The sequence below is a fragment of the Phocoena sinus genome, chromosome 21 (assembly GCF_008692025.1).
Source record: "Phocoena sinus isolate mPhoSin1 chromosome 21, mPhoSin1.pri, whole genome shotgun sequence".
Classification (NCBI taxonomy): Eukaryota; Metazoa; Chordata; class Mammalia; order Artiodactyla; family Phocoenidae; genus Phocoena; species Phocoena sinus.
The window spans coordinates 17,503,894-17,528,117 of record NC_045783.1 but is presented as its reverse complement, the minus strand read 5'-3'; the positions used below and the strand labels follow the sequence as shown (position 1 = coordinate 17,528,117).

Genomic DNA, 24,224 nt, shown 5'->3' with positions numbered 1-24,224 from the left:
GTCTTTATTCACCAGACTTTTTGTAAATAAATATTCAATATAACATGAACCTAAATGCCAAAATTTAACCTCCTGTAAGCCAAGGACTTAAAAAGCCTTGCCCTCCTCTTCTCTCCACAGTGAGGTCCATACCTTTTGGAGGCGTTTTTAGTAAGTGCACGTGAGCTCGGGGTACCAAAGGCTTCAAATATAAGGATCCTGAGGAGCCATTTTGAAATGCTGGTTTTGGAGGTTTTTCCTCATATTTGATGACAGCGTTATTACCAGCTGGAATAAAACAGAAAAGTACATTTTATTTTACAGATAAACACAGTATGAGTCTTCCACGACCTATCTTTCCTCTTTAAATCAACAAGTGCTCACTAAGCACCTACCACGTGTCAGGCATTACTCTACGTTGGGAATACAAAGACGGATAACAGGTAGTTCCTAGCCTCAGGGATGCAGGGTGAACGGTAACCAGGGTGACCTTACATCTTGGCACAGCCCAAGTTTATGCCTCTTTTCCAGGGCAGCTTTCATCCCAGATCAAAGTTGGGAGATATTTTGGTATCCTTGGGGGTCCTGGAACCAATCCCCTGTGGATACCAAGGGACGACTATAATAATGTACAAGCTCCTTGGTAGCTGCAAAGGTGAGATCTGGTTCTGATCCTTCTGTGCCACTGCAAGAAGCTGAAACTCCAACACCTGCCCTAGAACAAAGGCACCTAAGCCCTAAAGCTAAAACGTAAAAGAGAATTCCACCTAAATAATAAAAACCATCTTTTATATTACACGTAAACCTTTCCTCTCTCACTCACACAGGAATCATCTCTGGGGGTGGGGGAGAGTTTCCAGGCACTAAAAGAATTGAAGAAAGGACTTCTGGAGAAAGTTTGAGGCACTAGACAATTGTGCTTAGGCTGTGGTATAATTCTGAGTCCGCGACAGTTAACTAGGCAAAGGGGGCTCCCAAAGAAGCAGACCTATATTATTTCCTGGGGAAAGGTGAGAGTGAAAGTGAGCAAATACTATATTTTAGGTATAATATGTCAACGGGTCCTGGAAAGGGCATCTGCTACTTTGCTAGTCTCTGATTTTGCTTCGCTTTCTTCACTGGGACTCTAAAGACAATCCTAGCATATCAAAAGACAGTGAACACTTTGAAATATCAAAAGACAGTGACACTTTGAAATAAAGAAACACAGCTTTAAAAAAACAGTGATAATTTGTAACTTGTTGATTTTCTACCAGAATGAAAATTTGAAACCACGGAGAAACATTCAGACAAAGCCTCCAGTAGATGTCTTGCCTACTCTTGTTTCTTCTTTTGTCCAATAATGACTGAAGCCCTCGGCATCAAAAAACTCAATATCTTTCAGTTGCATAAGACAACTATGTAGACTATATAAACCTATATATGTTTATATAGGTTCTTTGTAAACTGTGAATTTCCTTTTCACATTTATGGCTTCTCATTGGATTTAAAAATAATAATAACCCAATTCTTCTACTGTATCCTTAAGATTTGTATGGGACAGGGGAAAGGCAGAGGGGAAAAGATAGAGCAGGGCCTGTGTCCTGCGCTCTGAATTCAAAATGAGATGCATTTTCACATTATATTTTTGCTAAAGGTGTATCAGGTCCATAACAAGGTCCTATGAATAGCGTTCCTGGCTCTGGTACAGTTGAGAGGATTCCGTATTAGGAATTTAACCAGCATCACCATCACTTATTGCACTGTTTTCGGCTGAGGGTATCTACATTTTAAAATCTCCTAAGGGTCATAAACCTTAAACGAAAGGCTTGAAAAGTCAAAAACAGTACCCGCGTGTAAAGATAACAACATACAAAGCTGTTTCAAATTTTATTTAGTGGTAACAAAAAAAGGAGGGTGAGGAGAGACAGCAGCAGTGATCTAATTAAAGATGAAAAAAATATCGGTATTTCCTTATCGTTCTAAACTTCTCCTTTTAATTCTCCATAACTGAGTAATCTTTGAAAAAGTACAGTGTCCAGAAGCTCAGCTCCTACAAGGAATTTTAACAGCACTGCTTGGCTCCTCCTAAGAGATTACCATGTTATACACAACACTCGAGTGTAAACACAGCACTTTGCCCTTTTCTCTCCATAACTCAGGAGGAAAAAATCCTAACAAAAATACTTTGAAAGTTTTATGGTTCTCTATTCCCATAAAAGTTAACCTTTTTATCTGTCTCCCCTTGCTAACCACACAAACCACTAGTATGTTTATGTCACCATATACTTACTGGGCCAGAGGGAAATCTGGAGGTTCATTCATTCACTACCTGGTTTCCAGGCTTAATTGCCCCTCCACCGACCCAGATTGGATTTTTTATAATTATTTTCTAAATAATCTTCAACACCCAATTCTAACCATCCAATTCCATTCTAATAATCAACACTTATAATCACAAATTTCTTTATTACCAAGCTTGATCCCTTCCTTCACCTCACATTTCTAGAAAGGGGTGAGTTGTCAACATTATTTACAAATATTTATAAATTTGAAGACAGCTAGAAATTTTTCTCTAGGCTAAACTGTCCCAACTCCTACAACAGTGCTTACAGATGTCACATTTAAACCTTGTAAAGACATGCTGTCATTCTCCCCTGATCTACGTCAAGGCCCCCTACAAGGAGCCATATATTTGTTCTTCCTGTGCACAGATAACACTTCCAATATTAGGCCAAATCAACACAGAGCCTTCCCTCCTACTGACAAGTTTCTGTCAATCTCCTATCCTTCTTTCCAATTCCCTCTTTCCCCAGAACCTGGAGACTTGGTTTTTCCAACAAGTTTCTGTCAACTTCCTATCCTTTTATTCCAATTTCCCTCTTTCCCCAGAACCTGGAAACTTGGTTTCCTCCCAAGTTGACAGGGAGCTAATGTAAATGATAAATACTTAAGATACTACTACTATAAAATTCAACATAACTTTTCAAAGGATGGATGGGGAATGATTTCAGAGTCTTATAGAAATGGAACCAAGTCATAGAGCAGGTTTTTTTAGATGTTCATGTAAAATGGTAGTGGGTTTCAATCAACATTTCAACTTATGCTAAATCAAAATCCAAGAAGGGAAGTAAGTGATGTTATTAGTCTCAACCATGTATTATAACAATCCGGGGACTTCCCTGGTGGCGCAGAGGTTAGAATCCCGCCTGCCAATGCAGGGGACACGGGTTCAAGCCCTGGTCTGGGAAGATCCCACATGCCACGGAGAAACTAAGCCCGTGCGCCACAACTACTGAGCCTGCGCTCTAGAGCCCGCGAGTCACACTACTGAGCCCGCGTGCCTAGAGCCTGGGCTCCGCAACAGAGAAGCCACCGCAATGAGAAGCCCACGCACCGCAACAAAGAGTAGCCCCCACTTGCCGCAACTAGAGAAAGTCCGTGCGCAGCAACTAAGACACAACGCAGCCAAAAATAAATAATAAATAAACTTATTTTTAAAAACTTATAAATAAAATAAAATAACAATCTGGATTTGAGTCTTACTTTTCTTGACATATTTTAAAAATTATACTCAGCAGCAAATAAGTCACCTACATAGATTTTGAAAAACTGAATTGAGTTTAATTTACAGACTTATTATGAATCTGTATGATCCTAAATCCACGCTTTTCATTTCTAAGCTTTAAACACAAAGACCTTCAGTTTCCAAAGGGCTCAGGTGAAAGGATTTCTCGCTAAGACAAAAGACACATTTCTCATGAGGCATCAATAGTCCTGTCTTGTTGGCTCTGTCACACTCAGAACGGAGGTGCTGTCCTGGAAACAAACTGTCTCACTGCCACCCTTCTCGCATCAATTTGTTACACGTGAGGGTCAAAATCCGTATTTCAAGGAATAAAATGAGTTTTGAACCCAGGGTACAAACACACACATACATTTACACTTATATGTGACATATATATACACACATGTGCACACGCTCATATAAACACACACACACACTCTCTCTGATCGTCTACTATACACACTCCCCCCTTCACTCTTCCCCACTTTACTAATGGTGGAGACAAAACAGCACACAGTTTTATGGTGGAGACAAAACAGCACACAGTTTTATGACCAATACTTTCATATCCTTTGGTTTTCTAAGGCTCTCCTCTAGGCTGACCCTAACTTGAAGGATGTACTTTGCTACGAGGCGTGATGCCCTTAAGTATTTCTCCTGCCCTCTATTCCAGTTCCTAATGGGGCAGCCGGTTGGGTATCCTGACCGATATCTAAATGTTCTCTAGTCTAGAGTTATTATATGCAAATGATAAACCCTTCAGTGGCACAAGCTCCAATATAATAAGAGAAGCACATTAGTTTCAAGGAATGGGAATGGAATGGAACCTGTAATATGTGAGTTCTGGTCCTGACTGGGGCCACTGCCTAGCTGTGCTGGATCACCTCACCCCTCTATGTATGAGAGGGCTTGAACACCAAGTGTGGACACAGACAGTGCATACGGTGTCACAGGGTCCCCACTCACTGATTAAGGTGCTTGGTCCCACTGAGGGCCGAACACACACTCAGAATTCCTCCTAAACCCAGTGGTTCAGGAGGTACAAGCACTCCACGATGGCTGGTTTGTACAACCAACATGTGAAATCCCACAAGTGGCTGCCCACCGGTCTCAGCCAATTCTAACAGACAGTTTTAAACCCTGCCCCCATGCTGTTGTTGTCCTTGGTCCTAGCTGCCTCGATTAAGGCCAGAATAATAGGTGCTCCGGAACCCTTCTTTTTCCATTTCCCCATATGGTCAAAATGCGGTTCAAGTGAAATGACAGATGACTGAGTCTGCAGAGAAAATGAAGAGAGATGCTCAGAGCAGCCCAAGCAGGAGAAAAGGTTTTCCTGTTAGAGAAAGGCTTCTCATTGCTTCCAGACTCTTATTGCAAACTAACGTTTCACACTACACTCTAGCACCTAGTTGGTTTTGTTTTGTTTAACAAATATGTATATACACACACAGACCCAACATTCTGCTCATTTCCTGAACTTTCCGTGAATCAGCTTAACACCCCCCACTGTGCCAGATCATCTGCCACCTGGCTTACGATCAAATCACTACTTAAGTCTAAGCGTTCAAATTCCAAAAGCAAAATTACCCAACCTTGTAATAATAAGAATGTCGCATATATATCCTAGAAAAGCATTAAAAGAATGAAACGAAATTAATACCAGTCTGGATAATAGCATTTTCTTATTAAATAGTCCATTCAGACGTGCGTAAGGATTGAGCATGTTTTGCAATATGGGGTCAGAGTATGTACCGCCTGTCCTTTCACCCCTTCCTCACCCCCGCGGGGCCTCACTAGTCAAGCACACATTTTTGCTCTGAACCTGGAAGCAGCCAGAAAACCTTTCAACAGTGTTCTCCAGGTGATTCTCACCAACTGACCAGTGTTGACAGGCGACACAATACCTACTTGCCATCCTGCAATGAGGGTGGGACTGAAGGTGAATAAGACTAATCCTTCTATCACCTTGATCCCTTTGACCCAAAACACCCTCCTTCCAAACTGTGAGGCACCAACTTATTGTTGTGAAGAAAATAAAGGTGGTCAGAAACCTTTGCTGCTGCTAGGATTTCTGAAGATGATCTAAGCCTCCCTGCCTGTTCATCAGGTGAGAACACTGAGGCTAAGACGGTGGAAGATTGTCCAACTTCAGTGACTTAGTAAGACTGACTAGGACTGAGTCCGAGTTGAACACCCTTTTCTATTGTATCACACTGTTGACGCCAGGGCTGGCCGTGGAAGGTGAGGGAAGAGAAAGCTCCGTTTCTTCAGTTAACCTCCGCCTGTTCTATCTCTCAGACAGTGCAAGGAGCTTTGCTGTGCATCCTTTTATTTCCCCTCACCACCTGTCTCTCAAAAATAAATGTGCTTAGGATTTTGTGGCTAAACTGGTAGGAGTAGGAAGTGCTTGAACTTCATATTTGCTAATACGGCAAAATTACAAGCTCTCCTGAGACCTTTTTCTACACTCACACAAAGGTCCTCAAACTTTCAACTCTTTTCAAGACATATATATACACACACACACACACACACACACACACACACACATATACACACACATATATATATACAACATTTTTATCCAATGATCTTAAAAACTGGAACTTAGCTATCTGAGTCTGGAAGAGCTTACAACAATTAACCTCTAAAAATGAGCATATTTGACATAGAAACTACTATGCAATGTTTCATGCTAATATTAAAAAAAATCAATACTGTAACTTTAAAATTTTCTGTGCTGAAGAGAACACACACAAAGAACCTGCTGAAACCCGCAAATAAGAAAGATTTATTGTCTTATAGATCTTGATTCAGTCACTTTAAAACTTGGTCATGCTATTTCTATAACAGCCCTAAGCACGGAGAACCAGATGCTAATTTTACAACAGCACTCTGCAGTCTCAAAAGTGATTGCACTGACAGCATCGCGTCACAAAGAAAGGAATGGACAAAACAAGAAAACAAGCTTTAAAATCGTTCAAAGGCTTAACCCAATATGAATTTAAAACACTGATCAAAAGATTAAGTTATTTCCTAATATGACCCATCATTGTCAGAAATAGGAAAACTGCAGCTCAAAATGATTTTTTTCATGTTTTAAGGTATCTTTAAAAAGTGCACATTTTAAAATATTTTTAGATATGAGTAAAATAAATGTGATGTTTTCATTTTAATTCTAGGAAAGCATTCTTCTATCCTCGTACAACGATTAGGTACACACACAAAAACAACCAGTTATTTAATCAAAAATGAGACCATTAACTAGTCTTATAAAATAATTTCATGTGCAATGAACTTCGACAATGCTGCTGAATTATATTTAGTCCGAGTCTCAAAACACATAAAATACACAATAAACTGGTAGACAGAATCCTTCACAACTTAAATATAAACATGCCCAAGAAATACAATTAACAAATTACAAGTTATAAAAATAGCAATCAAGAGATGCTAAATCAATTTATTGAATAAAATTTAAACATGCTTACAAAGAAAGAATCAAACCAGAAATCATCGACCTACTTCTTTTCCCAGTAAACGTGGCTAACAAAGGAACTATACAAAGGCTGTAGGATCCCAGAACCAGCAGTGTCAATAAGGTAGCATCGTAGTGCCTCTCTGAGCCAGTCGGTGGGGTGAGTGTAGAATTGATAAATATTTTCGAAGAAGTATCCGTTTCTGTACAACTGCGAAATCCTCCTGGTATAGTCATTTAAAAGGATCAAAGCAAGCTTAGGCAGGAAAAACTGCAGCCATGTTCACTCCCCTATCCCTCATGCTTGCTCTTAGTGAATTAGAATGGAGAAGGAAAAAAATCTGTAAGCTCCAAGGCACTACACAGAACAGATTAAACCAGCTAGCAAATCCAACTAAGAAAGAGACATTGATTTGAATGCTTCATCTGCGACAGAGACACAGCCCCTAGACAGGCTCTGTGGGTACACGGGAAGCCCCTTTGTTAAAAGACAAAAAGGAATGGACAAAAGCATTTGACACCCTCCTTAGGAGTGTCAGACACGGTCCTGAATGGGGCCACCGCAACATGGCCGTCGGCAGGGGTGCTGGGCAGCGGGGCTCCACGGGACGTGCCTCCTGCCAGGGCCACGAGTGCCAGCGCTACACAACCCTCCAGCCCCCGAGAACACCTTGGTGCTTCCATCTTGGCAGAATGTTTTCAAAACTTCCCTTTACAAACAGGGAGCACTGCAAGTGAAATGACCTTAAAAGAATACACGTGTGAATTACCTTTTCAAATCATCAAGAATCAACGGATACATGCAAACCCTTCTGATCTTATGCCACAACTTCAAAATTCAAATCATAAGCGGATAACTGTCCCATTTAATTTCAAGTAACAAATTTCAGCGTTCCTAAAGGTCCAGTATACAGCTACTGACTCTCATAGGAGACCGACTCCTGCTGCTAAATGCCCTCTCGGAAATGTGTTCATTAATTTGGTCATTAATTCAGTGCCTTACCCTCCACAAACACATTCTCAATTCTGTCACATGTTGGCTGAGTGCCCTTGGACCAGCGACAACCTCTCTGGGCCTCAATTACCTTGCATATAGAAAAAGGGTAACAGAAGTTATTTGAGAGGAAATGAAAGAAAGAATGTATGGTAACCCTACACATTGCTCCACACCCAGAAGGTTCATAACCATGACTACACTTTGTCCCTGTCCCCTCACCGGAAAGAAGAAACAGATCCTCCCCTTCAAGCGGAGAGAACTTCCCTCTTCCCCACCACTCCCTTATATCTTGTTTTATCTGATATTCTAGTTATCCACATAAATATCTTCTTTCTCAGCTACCTTTGAGAATAGGGACCATTTCTTTGATATCTCATATCCTTCACAGCATCTACAGTGGTGCCTGTACACAGCAGGCACTCCAAAATTGCTCAAATTAGTTAACCCATAAATTCTGTGAAAGAAATTAAAAAGGAAATGAGCAAATAAACACTAAGGCCAAATACATCTTTTGAACGAAAGGGATAATTCAATTCACTCATTTTATACACAGCAAACTGAATTCATACTAACTGAAAACCCCCAAAATATATTCTGTTTAAATTACTTAAAACTAGGCTTGGAGTTATAATATACTACTCTTAATACACTGAATCTAGCATCCAAAGTTTAAGGTTAGAAAAAACACATCTACAAAATATAGCCACTTACAAAATAAATGAAACTGAAGTTATCTTTTTTTCTGATTTCCAGTTGGGTTCCAATAGCCTCTAGATTGCTTTCTTTCCTTAAACAAGCCAAAAAAACCCCACCCTCTTCAAATTATACACTTTAGAATCCTTCATGCAAAAAAATACCAGTTGCCTTCAACAGATAAATATTTCTATGTTTCATAGCACATTCATCAAAAGAGAATGTCGTTGAAAGAATTTGTTTTTCCTGCTAAGCTTTTAGAGCAATTCCAAGGGAGAAGCAAGATGCATATTTTCCCCTAAATCACAGAACCAAAAATTCTGATAATTTGTAGCGCATAAGATTTCTCTTAAAACTACAGTTTCAACAAGCCCCAAAGTCTGAAATAAGACTGACTTACAGTTATTGCTGTAAGTGCTCAGATCAGTGTGGGTGCTGGCAACAGAGGAGGTGCTTCCCGTCCTCCGCAGCGCAGAACTTTTCAGAGATGCTTTGGATTTAGGAAGTGGTCTAGGCGAATTCACCCAAGACGGCTGTGCAGTTTCAAGGATGCAGGTTTTCCTTGGGGGTTTAAAAAAAAAAAAATGTTTCCACTGCTATTCACTCCAAAAACTTTAATCTTGTAAACCTGAACTCCTACATGAACAAGTGAGTCAAAACGTAAAATGAATATTCAGAATCCCGCAGGAGGGGTCCCTGTAATCCTGAAGTAGTTAACTCACGTCTTCTGTGACACAGAGACCAGAAGAGCCACTGGAGACAGAAGCTTTTAGCAAAGTTGAAATCAAGGAATAAACAAACTGACATGACTTCCCCCCATATCATTGATTAAAAAGGAAACACATTAGTGCATTCACACACTAAGCTACCATATAAAACATAGGTGAACATTAAAAAACAACCAAAACAGGAAGGAAGAAAAAGTCAACTTGAGAAAAACAATTTTAAAATGTCTAATGCCTAACAACAGCAGGTGGTGCTATAAATGCCTAACAGCAGGTGGTGCTATATTATTAGCATCTTTTTCATCTTACCTTTTCATCTTTACTCTTTATTTGCCAAACTTAAAGGGTCCTCACTCAAACTCCTAACTCTTGCTTGCAGCAAAAGTGTTGCCACTTAACAGCAAGATGTACGGACGCTTCCCCTTCCCCGGCATCTTTGAAACCTCACCATTCTGACGCTCACGCCTGAACACGGGCATTTCGCAAGTCCGTGCCTTTGCTCCTACTTTCTTCATATCCGTCTCTCCAGGAGAGTCTATTTTATCGACTTTACTCTAACCATTGCCTTATATGGATGAATCCCAAATTCCCATCTGCAGCTCTGTCTTCCTGAATCCCAATGCCACTCACATTTTCAATTTCTTGTTGAACCTTTCCAACTCGGACAATTAGACAACCTCCTACCTACTTATGCTAACCATAATTAAATTTTCCTTTTTCCCAGCCCCAAAACATTGGAATCATCTTTCTTCCCCCATCAGAGTCTCATTTAATCTAACGTTAAGTTTCTCAATGCTACCTGGATCATATAACTGAAGAATATCAAGAGTTGAAAAGGACCTTACCTGCAAATGATAGTGTCACATATTACTAATGGCACCCTAAGGGAGTAAAGTAGGTTTTCCAAAAAGTAATGCTCACTTCTTTGTCCCAGTTATTTCACTTATAAAAATCTCATCTTAATAGAGAAAAAGAGCTGAAGTGCCTTAGGCCTGGCATCTAAAGTTCTCCTGTCTGCAGCCTCACCCTGTACTGAATCTTGTACATCAGTGTGAGCCCTGCTCCAATCACCCGTTTTCTCTTTTTCTCCCTGACACCAGGATGTGCTATTCCAATTCAAAAGGCACATCATTTCTTTCCTTTCCTTTCTTTTTTAAAAAAAATTTATTTAATTAATTTATTTTTGGCTGCATTGGGTCTTGGTTGCTGCGCGCGGGCTTTCTCTAGTTGCGGTGAGCAAGGGCTACTCTTCGTTGCGGTGCGCGGGCTTCTCATTGCGGTGGCATCTCTTGTTGCGAAGCATGGGCTCTAGGCTCCCGGGTTCAGCAGTTGTGGCACGTGGGCTCAGTAGTTGTGGCTCACGGGCTCTAGAACACAGGCTCAGTCGTTGTGGTACATGGGCTTAGTTGCTCCGTGGCATGTGGATCTTCCCGGACCAGGGCTCAAACCCGTGTCCCCTGCATTGGCAGGCGGATTCCTAACCACTGCGCCACCAGGGAAGCCCACATCATTTGTTTTCAAAGAGGTGTTCCTCCCCTCAATTCAAATGCTACAAATCCTTATTTACTCTCTTACACTTTGCCTGAATAACTGTATTAGACCCCAAAGTTCTTTCCTTCGATCCTTTCCAGCTCCATGGTGTTGATCTCCTGAATGTGAAAACTAAGGTCATGACCCAATCTATAATCTGTGATTCCCCATTATCTGCAGGATGACATTATTCTTAAGCCTCTTAATTAATATTTAATTTTAAAGACATAAAAGGCAGTCCTAGGGTTGGTTGATTCCTACCCAATTCTTCCCCCTTATGCTTCACCATGCCCCTACCTCGCTGTGCGTACATACACACACACACACACACACACACACACACACACACCCCTTCTTTTTATTTTTCCGGGATGTTTTACTCTATTCTTCTGCTCTGCCCAACCCTGTGAATGCAATGGCCTTCTTTCCCTCCAGTCCTCAAACTCTGCCCAGTGAATACAAAGTGAGTTGACGATTCTCTTTTAAATCCTTGCTGCGTCAGCCCAGGTTTACTGAATCCCGGTCTCCCTTTTAACAAGATCCCCTGGTAATTTAAATACACATTAAGTCTGAGAAGTACAGCTGAGAATCCCAACCTCTTTGTAAAGCCTTTCCTTCCAGGACATTCCCTGCTGAGTGCCATGGACCACACCTTCTTTTATGCTCAGACCCATACTTCCTTCTGTCATGGCATCTGTTTCAATACGCCTCTCAGACTAGTCTCCACAGCCCCTGAGAACAGGAAAAGAACCTGATTCAATTCCGTTCCCTGAGGACCCAGCAAAGTGTCTAGCGTGGTGTAAGACTTAATGTTTGCTGAATGAATGAATTTCTCTTTTGAGGCCAAAAGTAGGATGGGGGAGACAAGAAGAGGTTGGAAAAGGGTACAGACCGTCAGCCCTCAGATGCGTAAGGTCTGAGGATAATGTAAGACACGGTAACTAGAGGTGATACACAGCGTTATCGCTGTATTGAAATTTGCTGTAAGAGTAGAACTTAAATGTTCTTACATACACACAATAAATACGTAAGGTGATAACGTGTTTATTAACTAGATGGTGTAAATCCTTTCACAATGTATATGTAAATAAATCAAATATCTTACAATTGTCAATTATACCTCAATGAAATCAAAAAATATACACAGAATTATAATAACAGTAATAGAGCTATTTTAAAAAATTTTAAAGGCCAAGAGTGAAGGACAAATTCTGATAATGTTTTCTCTCATCATCTACATTGAAGCATTCAACACTTAACCAATTTTTACAAAAGCTTATTTGTCCTTTGTTAATAGACTCTTCAGTCTATCAATTAAAGGGAGACAGTGTTCTTTACATTCCTTATAATAATTAGCAAATAACCAATATTCAAGTAGCCATTTGATTTTTTAATTTATATTTGGCCACTGGTTTTACCTGCTCTTGGAGGGATAAACAGATTTTTAGAATTTAAATTTACCAAATTGCTGCTCCTTTGGCAAAAACATTCTGATGAGTCATCATTATTGGAAACAATAAGCAAGGCTGGGTAAGGGACGGATGAAAATTTCTGTGTCAGAGCCACAAGGCAGCCAAGGCTCAGTACGTTTGGAAAATTAACTTTTTTTCAGAAAGGGATATCTCATGGCTTTGTTTCTGAAAGCATTGTAGGTTTACAGACATTTCTCAGTGTGCCTCAGAATTACTACACACCTGTACCCTCTCTGATTCCAACACACAGCCTGGCACTTACCCCAAGCCCAATTATCATTCCCCTGAACTGGCCCCTCCCATTTTCACAAGTCTCACTGTCACCCCAATCCAGCCCCACCCCTTCCATCTAGTGGCAATTTGTGTCCCAGCCAAAGTCCTCCCTGTTCTTCCATCACTCTTGACGAGCAGTCACTGAGGACACAGAACGATGCCTACTTCACTGAAGGATTACTCTTTGGAATGGAGACGAATCCTAACAGTGCATTACTATCACCATCCCCAGTTTACAGATGAGCAACCTACTTAAGTGGTTAAACGGCTTACTTAGGTCGCACACCTATAACCAGTGACAGAAGGGCCTAGAATGCAGGTAACTTACCACCTGCCCACTGTTCCCTCGACTGTGCCGTGGACAGACGTGCCAGGCTTGGGGGCCAGCCTGAACCCCTCTTGCTAGGAAGGTGCTCCTGTAGTGAATGCTAAAACTGTGGGACCACAACAAAGGTACTTAGCTGCTTCCCCAATGGTCATAATGTTTAACTCAGTAGCAGAGTTGACCTAAGGTGCCTGTGACTGGACTTTATATAAAGAAGCAGTAAAACATACACATCATAAGCAGTATTAAAAGTAAGACATTGCAACCCTGGACTGAGCACCTCTGAGAAACCTAAACACAGCATCCTTCAACAATGAAATCAATACAGGACTGCTCTTACAAGTTCTGAAGAGATGACATTTACCAGTTTACTTCACACCGTGTAACTTATCCCAGATGTGAATCATAACCGTTTAAGATCTACCTGCAGAGACAGTATTGACCTTAGTGGTTTATTTTAAGCTCATGCTGTTAGCATCACCCTACATATAGATAACACATTTGTTCTGATTCTATAATTATAACCATCTTTTGTCTAGGGAAAAATCTGGCAAGAATAACATCTTCACTTTGCCTTATATAGTAACACAGAGATTCTACTGGATTTGAAGCATACCTTCACCCAACAATTTACTCGGAAAACCACCTTGGAAAATCCGATTAAATGCACTGTTATTCAACAACAAAAAATCATTAAGGAACACCTTACAAAACTGAAAATCCATAAGAAAGATTAAGTGAAAAAAAAAGGACAATGTTAATATTACCCTATCTCTTTAAGTTTATACTTATCTATATATTGAAAAATTCCAGAAGGATACAGCAAAATTTTTATGGGCCCCTTATAGGATAGAGCACAGTGGGACATGGGGGAAAAGAGAAGGAAACGGACAGAAAGGGGGAATTTTCCCTTCTTACTTTATATACTTACATATCACTCCATGTGAATTTTTTTTTAACGATAAGCCTATTTTTTATAATAAAAACTAAAAAATATTATTAAAGTCAATGTGGTCAAACATTTAATCAGATAAAAGATACTCAAGACAAAATAGACTAAAAAACTAAAAACAGATAAACTGGATCAATAATTAAAGTAAGTAGATTCTAATATTCTTATTCCTATGCATCTGTAAGCATTAGGTATTCTTTAATGATTTTAATTTTACTAAGAAAAAGAAAAAAGAAGTCAATGCCTTAAATTGATACTTTTATATGGCCATGATGAAAAGTCACTTTACTGCTGCAAAATTCTTCATGATACCATAATGGTATGTTTCCTTGGACTGGAAATTAAAGCCAAAGAATGAACTCCTGAATGGCACCTCCTTTGTTCTGACTCTTACATTAAATGACGCATTCTCCAGGAGAAAGCTCCCAGAGCCTTCCTAGGAATGGAGTGTAAGAACTTTAGACCCTAATTGTTGGGGGAGGGGTGTGGTGGGAGGATGGAGAGGGAGGGGCACTGCAGCTTCCTGAGCACTTGCATCAGAACTTGATCATGTGGCAGCACTATGAAGAGCTGACCAAAGGGAAGAGTTTTAAATCAGGGGAACAGGACTTCCCTGGTGGTGCAGAGGTTAAGAATCCACCTGCCAATGCAGGGGACATGGGTTCAGTCCCTGGTCTGAGAAGATCCCATGTGCCACGGAGCAACTAAGCCCGTGCGCCACAAGTACTGAGCCTGAGCTCCAGAGTCTGTGAGCCCCAACTACTGAGCCCAAGTGCCACAACTACTACAAGCCCGCGAACCTAGAGCCCATGCTCTGCAACAGGAGAACACACAGCAATGAGAAGCCCACGCACCACAATGAAGAGTAGCCCTGCTCGCCGCAACTAAAGAAAGCCCACACGCAGCAATGAGGACCCAACGCAGTCAAAGATAGATGAGTAAAATAAATAAATTTATTAAAAAAATAATCAGGGGAACACTCAGGAGGCTAGTGCACCTGCCAGGGCTAGAGGCGATGGGGCTTTTAACTAGACAATGAAAAGGAGATTACTGAGGTCAGTCTGAATAAATAAGCTACATATTAATATATGCAATTTAAAATATAAATTATTATATAAAATGTAACAAATATTCTTAAGAAGGCAAGTGCCACTAACTACTAGAGCCAGGAAGAGAAAATGCCAAATAAACTACATAGATAGTTAAAATACAAAAAATAAGAATACGTTTAAAGCTACTGGGTTGGCCAAAAGGTTTCATTCAGTTTTTTCCATAAGATGGCTCTAGTATCACTTACTTGTCTTTAACTTCATTCAAGACTACTTCATTAGATTGTATGTGACAACTGTCATATCAGCATGCATTTTTAAAAAATCAAAATTGGTAAATTTTTGGGTAGCCATTTTAATATTGAAGAAAAAAGCAACATTTTCAGCATATTATGCTTTATTATTTCAACAAAGGTAAAAATGCAACCAAAACACAAAAAAAAGATTTGTGCAGTGTATGGAGAAGGTGCCGTGACTGACTGAATGTGTCAAAAGTGGTTTTCAAAGTTTCGTGCTGGAGATTTCTCGCTGAACAATGCTCCACGGTCAGGTAGGCCAGTTGAAGTTGATAGTGATCAAATCAAGACATTAATTGAGAACAATCAACGTTATACCATGCGGGAGATAGCCAACATACTCAAAATGTCCAAATCAAGTGCTGAAAATCATTTGTACCAACTTGGTTATATTAATTGCTTTGATGTTTGGGTTCCACATAAGTTAAGTGAAAAAAAACTTCTTGACTATATTTCTGCAGCTGAGTCTCTACTTAAACGTAAAAAAATGTTCCGTTTTTAAAACAAATTGTGGGGCCTCCCTGGTGGCACAGTGGTTAAGAATCCACCTGCCAATGCAGGGGACACGGGCTCAATCCCTGGTCTGGGAAGATCCCACATGCTGCAGAACAATTAAGCCCGTGTGCCACAACTACTGAGCCTGCGCTCTAGAGCCCGCGAGCCACAACTACTGAGCCCGTGAGCCACAACTACTGAAACCCACGTGCCTAGAGCCCGGGCTCCGCAACAAGAGAAGCCACTGCGATGAGAAGCCCGCGCACTGCAACGAAGAGTAGCCCGTGCTCGCTGCAACTAGAGAAAGCCGGTGCACAGCAACGAAGACCCAATGCAGCCATAAATAAATAAATTTTAAAAATAACTAAATAAATTTATTTTAAAAATAAAACAAATTGTGACAAGTGATGAAAAGTGGATACTGTGCAATAATGTGGAACGGAAGAGATCGTGGAGCAAGTGAAATAAACCACCATCAACCACACCAAAGGCCGGTCTTCATCCAAAGAAGGTGATATTGTGTATACGGTGGGATTGGAAGAGAGTCCTCTATTATGAGCTCCTTCTGAAAACCAAATGATTAATTCCAACAAGTACTGCTCCCAGTTAGACCAACTGAAAGCAGCACTCGACGAAAAGCGTCCAGAATTAGTCAACAGAAAATGCATAATCTTCCATCAGGATAATGCAAGACTGCATATTTCTTTGATGACCAGGCGAAAACTGTTACAACTTGGAAAGTTCCGATTCATTTGCTGTATTCATCAGACATTGCATCTTTGGATTTCCATCTATTTAGGTCTTTACAAAATTCTCTTAATGGAAAAAAATTTCAATTCCCTGGAAGACCATAAAAGGCACCTGGGACAGTTCTTTGCCCCAAAAGATAAAAAAGTTTGGGGAAGATGGAATTATGAAGTTGCCTGAAAAATGGCAGAAGGTAGTGGAACAAAAGGGTGAATACATCGTTCAATAAAGTTCTTGGTGAAAACGAAAAATGTGTCTTTTATTTTTACTTAAAAGCCAAAAAGGGACTTTTTGGCCAACCCAATATAATTATAACTCTTTAAATACAACTATATAGAGGAAGTGACCTTTGGAGTAAGTATCTATGGTAACTATGAATTATTATTATGAAACAAAAGTAAAGCTACCCCAAGGGATAAAAAAAAATCAACAATAAGTTACGGGAGAAATAAATCATACACATGTGAAACTATGGCTGCAGATTCCCTCTCAACCTGGAGGACCAAATTCTCTCGTTGACACTAATGTAGATGTTTAAAAATTTTGCTTCAATGGTAGAGTACTGTTGTTTAAAAATTATTTAAACAGACCTGATAAGCTGCTTACAAAATAAGTACTGTGCAACAATCGACAGCTTTCTGATGGACCAGGAAATAAAAGGAAAAAGATCCTTTGCTTTAGCAACAAAAAGTAGTTGCACACACACTATTTCTATGAATAAATGTATCAAATAGTGCTAGTATGATGATAAATTACAAAAATGGGGGCATAAAAGATTTGAATAAGTGGGACATACATGTTCATTCTTCCCTGAATTACCATATTAATTGATTACTATTCCTATTTAAATCATATGTGATTATTTTTAAAGGGGAAATTGGGAGAGTTTTTTTTAAAACAATTGAAACTAGTCTAGAATGAGTAAGAAGAGTCAAAAATTTTTTAGAACATAAAAATGAGGATTATAACTCAACACCAAGAGCAACAACAAACAATGATTTAAAAATAGGCAAAGGGGCTTCCCTGGCGGTCGAGTGGTTAAGATTTCGCCTTCCAATGCAGGGAGTGCAGGTTCGATCCCTGGTCAGGGAGCTAAGATCCCACATGCCTCAGGGCCAAAAAGCCAAAACATAAAACAGAAGCAATATTGTAACAAATTCAATAAAGACTTAAAAAAAAAAATGGGCACAGGACCTGAATAGAACTTTCCCCAAAAGAAGATATACAATGGCTGAGAAGCACATGAAAAATTGCTCCACATCATTAGTCATTAGGGAAATGCAAATCAAAATCACAATAAGATACCACTTCACGTCTATTAGGATGGCTATTATAAAAACAAGACAGAAAATAAGCGTCAGCAAGAACGTGAAGAAATTAGGACACTGTGTATTGGTGCGAGAATAGTAAAATGGTGTAGCTGCTGTGGAAAATGGTGTGTTGGGTTCCTCACAAAATTAAAAATAGGGCTTCCCTGGTGGCACAGTGGTTGAGAGTCCGCCTGCCGATGCAGGGGACACGAGTTCGTGCCCCGGTCCGGGAAGAACCCATATGCCGCGGAGCGGCTGGGCCTGTGAGCCATGGTCGCTGAGCCTGCGCGTCCGGAGCCTCTGCTCCACAACGTGAGAGGCCACAGCAGTGAGAGGCCCGCGTACCGCGAAAATAACAAAAAAAAAAAAAATTAAAAATAGAACTACCTTATGATCCAGCAATTCAACTTCTGGGTATTCACCCAAAAAACCTGAAAGCAGGATCTTCAAGACATATCCGAATACCAGGTTCACAGCATCATTATTTATAATAGCCAAAGGGTGGAAGCAATTGAAGTACCCATTAGTAGATGCCTGGATAAACAAAACGTGGCATATACATACCATGAAATATTTATTCAGCCTTTAAAAAAGAAGGAATTCTGACACAGGCTACAATATAGATGGACCTAAAGACATTATGCTAAGTGAAGTAAGCCGGTCACAAAAGGACAAACACTGTATGACTTCTCTTATATAGGTTACCTACAGTGGTCAAATTCATAGAAAGAGAAGAATAGAATGGTGGTTGCCCGGAGTTGAGGGAAGGGGGCAGTAAGGAGTCAGTGTTCAGTGGACAGTTTCAGGTGGAGAAGATGAAAAGTTCTGGATACGGGATGCTGGTATGGGCTGTACAACCATGGGAGTGGACTTCATACCACTGAACTGTACGTTTAAGTTGTGAAAAGGGTACATTTTATGTAATATATATTTTACTACAATTTTTTAAAGTTTAAAAAGTTAGGAGTTTGTGCTACTAGTTATTATAGTACATTATAAAATAGTAAAACAGTCTATTAATGGTAAAAAATTATATTGACAGATTAATAAACTGGTATATCAATCTCAGAAATACAAAAATTCAGAATCAGATAGTGGAGATATTTCCAATCAGTGAAGACATTTATTTGTGATAAGATATTTGAATATTCTAAAAAATTAAAATGTGAGAAGCAGCACGGTGTAGCGGTTAAAAGTCAACAATCTAGAGCCAGACTGCCTAGGTTTAAACCCAGCCCTGCCAACACACAGGCTGGGGGCAGCCTTCTTTTTTTTTTTGAAAGGATTCTATTCTTTTTTTTTTTTTTAACATCTTTATTGGAGTATAATTGCTTTACAATGGTTAGTTTCTGCTTTATAACAAAGTGAATCACCTATACATATACGTATATCCCCATATCTCCTCCCTCTTGCATCTCCCTCCCTCCCACCCTCCCTATCCCACCCCTCTAGGTGGTCACAAAGCACCGAGCTATCTCCCTGTGCTATGTGGCTGCTTCCCACTAGATATCTATTTTACGTTTGGTAGTGTATATATGTCCATGCCACTCTCTCACTTCGTCCCAGCTTCCCCTTCTCCCTCCCTGTATCTTCAAGTCCATTCTCTACATCCGCATCTTTATTCCCGTCCTGCCCCTAGGTTCTTCATGACCTTTTTTTTTTTTTTGTCCTCATATGTAAGAATGGGGGTGATTATAGTGGTACTTATGTCATAGGTGCGTGTGAGAGTTAAATGAGTGTATTTTTAAATGCTTAGAACAGCACCTGGCACATAGTAAGTGACATATAAATATTAGCTACTAGCTCTCATCTACATCAAGAAGATATTAAAATTGGATTAAAAAGGAAACCAAAAGCATACAAATTAAGATAATTAAATACAGATCAATCTTCTCTTTTAGTAGAGGTTTTGGGAAGCATAAAAATATAGGAAAACTTAAAAGATGTATATGACTATAAAAATGGAAAAATCTTTAAATCACTGTATACAAAATAAAAAGTCATACAGTAAAACACAGGACAAAGGACAACAGATATCATATCAATAATGAAGAATCATATACCCCAACAGTGTAAGTAAGCAAAAGCTCTAAACAAGAATAAATTAAAACAGTCAATACAGTTTCTTTTCAGTTTAACCTTATCGTGGCTCACTTCTTCCCTGGCTCCCCGACTGTCACTCCTAATCTCCATTTCCTTTGCTCACATTCTATAGAAGGGTTTAAAAAGCCAAATACTTGCGGTCCTAACCTTTCTTCAAATTAGGGGTGTGATCCGGTTTGTGCCAATAAGACTTAAAGATAAGAGTGCCAGAAGGCAAGGTGCTGGTTAAGACTTGCCCTCCCTGATAAAGTTAGGCAGGCATGTCGGGAGAAAGGCCCTTCGCTCCCAGCCTTTGCGCATAGCAGTTGGGGGACTTAGCGCTTGGAACTCTTAGCGACCATACTTTAAACTGAAAAGTCACAGACAAAAGCAGGACGAGTGCCGAGGCAGGACGAGTGGAAGGACAGAAAGATGACATTATTTTTTTTGTTTTGTTTTGTTTTGTTTGCGGTACGCGGGCCTCTCACTGTTGTGGCCTCTCGCGTTGCGCAGCGCAGGCTCCGGACGCGCAGGCTCAGCGGCCATGGCGCACGGGCCCAGCCGCTCCGTGGCACGTGGGATCCTCGCGGACCGGGGCACGAACCCGTGTCCCCTGCATCGGCAGGCGGACCCTCAACCACTGCGCCACCAGGGAAGCCCTAAGATGACATTATTGAACCACCAACCCAGGAACTGCCCACCTCTAGCTTCCTGTTAAGTAAACGCCCAGCCTTCTGGTTTAAAACGATCTGTGTCGTATACATGCTCCTGTCCACAGCATTTGGTGCAGTTGACTCGTCCTCTCTCCTTAAAAGGCTTTCTTTCCTTGGCCTCCAGGACACCACTCTCCACTGACTTCCCTCCTACCTTCCTGGCTGTTCCTTCTTGGTCTCCTTTGTGATTCCTCCTCCACTCTCTAGCCCTTTAAAGCTGAAGAGGACCCCAGAGGTACTTCAGAGACTCCATGCAATTCCCCAAAGGTGCCCTTGACCTATTCTCTTTCTATACTTCCTCTCTGGGCAATCTCATCCAGTCGAGTGGCTTTACATACCAGCTAACTGTTGATGAATCCCAAACTGATCTCCCTCGACCAGACTTCTCCTGTGCACTCTAGACTTGTAAATCCAACTTTCTACTCTACACCTCCATGGATGTACCTGTGATTTTTCTCAACGAGATCCCACCTCCCAACATCCGTGTCTCCATCATCCTTCCCCATCTCAGCTCACACCGAAGTGTTGAGGGTTATCTCTGATTCCTCTCCTTTACTCTCAACCCTCATTCCAACAGCAAACCCTGTTGTCTTTATTTTCAACACGTATAGCTAAACCTGGCCCCCTCTCACCCCCCCACCCAACCCTTCCACACCCCTATGGAGCCACAGCCTCCTGCCATGATTATAGCCATGCTTCCTCATGGATGTTTCTGCTGAGTCTCTCACTCCCACTCAGTGTATTCTCTACACAGCTGTAACAGTGATTCTGTTAAAATTAAAGTCACTTTGGTTAAGAGCCGAAGTCCTTATGATTTTCAAGACTATACATGATCTGGCTCTCCACTACCTGTCACACCTCATCTCCTATTTCACTTTTCCTTACTTCATCCCTTGCTACTCCTAAGAGCTGTCAGTTAAGCTCCACCTCAGGGTCTTTCCACTGGCTCTTTCCTCTGACTGGTGTGATTTTTCTTCCAGATGTTCATACAGCTGGCTCCCCGCAGGCCTTTACTCAAAAGCTACCTCTCTCTCTCTCTTTCCCATGCCCATACACCTCAACATTTCACACCCCCCATTCTGCGTTAGTAGTTTTTCTCTCTTTAGTGCTGTACGCTGTCAAACATCCTTTATACCTGATTTACTTATGAATAGCCTGTCTCTCCCAGCAGAATGTAACTTCACAGAGGGCACGTTTTCATCTTGCGTTCACTTCTGTACCTCAGCACTGTGACCCTTGTATCTACATTTATCCAACAAGTATTTGAATGCCAAGCATATTCCAATTAAAATAAGATACCATTTTGCACTTTCCTAAACAGTGAATATTTGGCAAGGGCGTTAGAAATGTCAACACGGGGAATATAGCCAATATTTTATAAAAACTATAAATGGAGTATAACCTTTAAAAATTGTGAATCGTTATATTATACATCTGTAATTTATATAATATTGTACAGCAACTATATTTCAATAAAAAAAAGAAATTAAAAAAAATACACATTGGCTAGGGTGTTGGGAAACACGCTTATATACTCGGGAGTGGGAGCACAGACTTGCACGCTATTTTTGAAGAGCAACTTGGCAACGTGTATCAAAAGTCTTAAAAATGCTCACACCCTCTGATTCCACCTAAAGGAATGTATCTCAGTAATTTACCTGAACAGCGTAAGTACTGATATACAAAGTTCTTCAGGGTAGAGTTGTTTAACATACTGAAAAACACTGGAAACAACCTAATGTTCAAAGAAGTCTGAAGAAATAAATCACAGCACATTGAGATGATGACTACAGTCCTTTTAAACCATATTTTTAAAGAATATTTAAAAATTTAAGAATCTAGGAAAATAGGCACCACACCTTTTAAAATGAAAAAGAAAATTCAATCAATTAAGGAATTGCCTATTGACTGTTAGGCATGGGGTTTTTAAAACAGTAGGAACTGTTTGTCTCCATTAGAAATACATAAGCATAAGCGCATGAGAATATGTAAAAAGAAAAGGCATTGAATAGCTATAAATTGTGAAGTTAGAGACTATTGGGCATTGATGCGATTAAGGATGTTCTCTCCCCGCCCACCCCTTCCCACTTCTAAAGTGCTATACTTTTTAAATAGCCTGTTGGGAAGGGGACATTGGAAACCTGACGTGACATTCAAATTAGCTGGTTAAATTCAAGATAAGAGAGGGGCAGAGTAAGGTTCACCTTGCTTGGGACAATGCCTCCCACATTCCTTTCTTGACACAGACAGACCTGGGCTCTGTCGGAACCTCTTCTTTTTGCTGAATGCCTGCACACCGATGCATCACATCCTAATTGCCCACCTGCCCTCCTCCGTATGTCCATACATTCTGTACTGACTGTCTTCAATCTTTATATTCCATACTCTGAACCCCAACTGTGCCTTCGTTTCTACTTCCTAGTGTACCAGCCAAGTCCTGAAAAACAACTCAATCCATATGTGTTCTTCTTATTTTTAATTCTGGGGTTTCAGTGTCAAAAATTAAACAGCAGAGAGCATCAATACTAAACCAAGACTGGCCCTTCTGTAATATAAAGGTATACCTCTATTATATTACAGAATTACCTATATTATTATTCCAAGGAAGAATTTCAACAAAATTTGATATTTGTAATCTTACCCTCTTCTGAAATCCTACAGCTCTTTTTTTATAGTACTATAAGGACAGATGTGATGAGGGATGAACTTGCCATTGCCCCATCTTGGCTGGTACCTTGAGGCCACGAATCATGTCTTACTTATCCCACGATTCCTCAGGCTCTGGAGTATGGCTTGCACAGTTTACACTTTCAGTCTGCCAGGGAAACAAATTACCTTCCAAAATGCAGAATTTCAGTAGTATGTATTCACATTTATATATTGCAAAATGTGACTTTCGTCACATTCTTGAGTTAGCTAAGGCAATATTATATCAGTAGGGCACAAGAAACTACTCTGTATAACCATCACCGTTTGCTTAGATTCGAGAGTAAACTCCAAAGATAAAGTCATAGCAGTACAGGTGAGTCACAAGAGGAACACAGCAAGTCTCTCTTAAGAGGGCAGTAATTTGACAGAGAAAAAAGAACATCCCACAAAACAAGGTTCTCATGATGACTCGAATTACACAGAAGCATAGCGTTCATGGTGATACTGTCAGTACCTGTTTCTGCAAGTATGTTCACAAGGTGTCTGTTGCTTCAGGTAGAGATTAAACAAAAATAACTTCCTGAATCACAGGCCTGGGAACATGTGTCCCGCAACTAAGGGTGTAGTAAGTCAAAGGCTTAGACAGGTTGCATCCTTTCCCAGGTACCACGAAGATAAGCAAGGTTCTTCACATGTTCATCAGCAAATGTACTGACCTGGTCGTGAGTGAGCTCACCTGGCACTCACACTGAAAACTCCTAATATGAACCGAGGTGGGCACCTGGGGGAGCCTCCTGTCTCATTAGAAGCCAAGATTCATGAGCGGAGCTACTTTGAACAACGAGGTCATTGTGACTCAAAACTGAACCCTGTCTTCAGTTTATTTCCCTTTCTAGGGCTACAAAAATAAAT

At 40.5% G+C, this 24,224-nt stretch overlaps 1 protein-coding gene across 1 annotated transcript in view; it reads right to left on the bottom strand.

Moving 5' to 3' along the window:
- Nucleotides 1-24,224, bottom strand: part of LOC116746692 (microtubule-associated tumor suppressor 1 homolog) — a 151,767-nt gene that overhangs the window by 57,945 nt on the left and 69,598 nt on the right. The window contains exon 4 of the mRNA XM_032618290.1: nt 133-267. Within this exon, the coding sequence (XP_032474181.1) occupies nt 133-267 (135 nt within the window). The remainder of the gene's footprint in view (nt 1-132; nt 268-24,224) is intronic.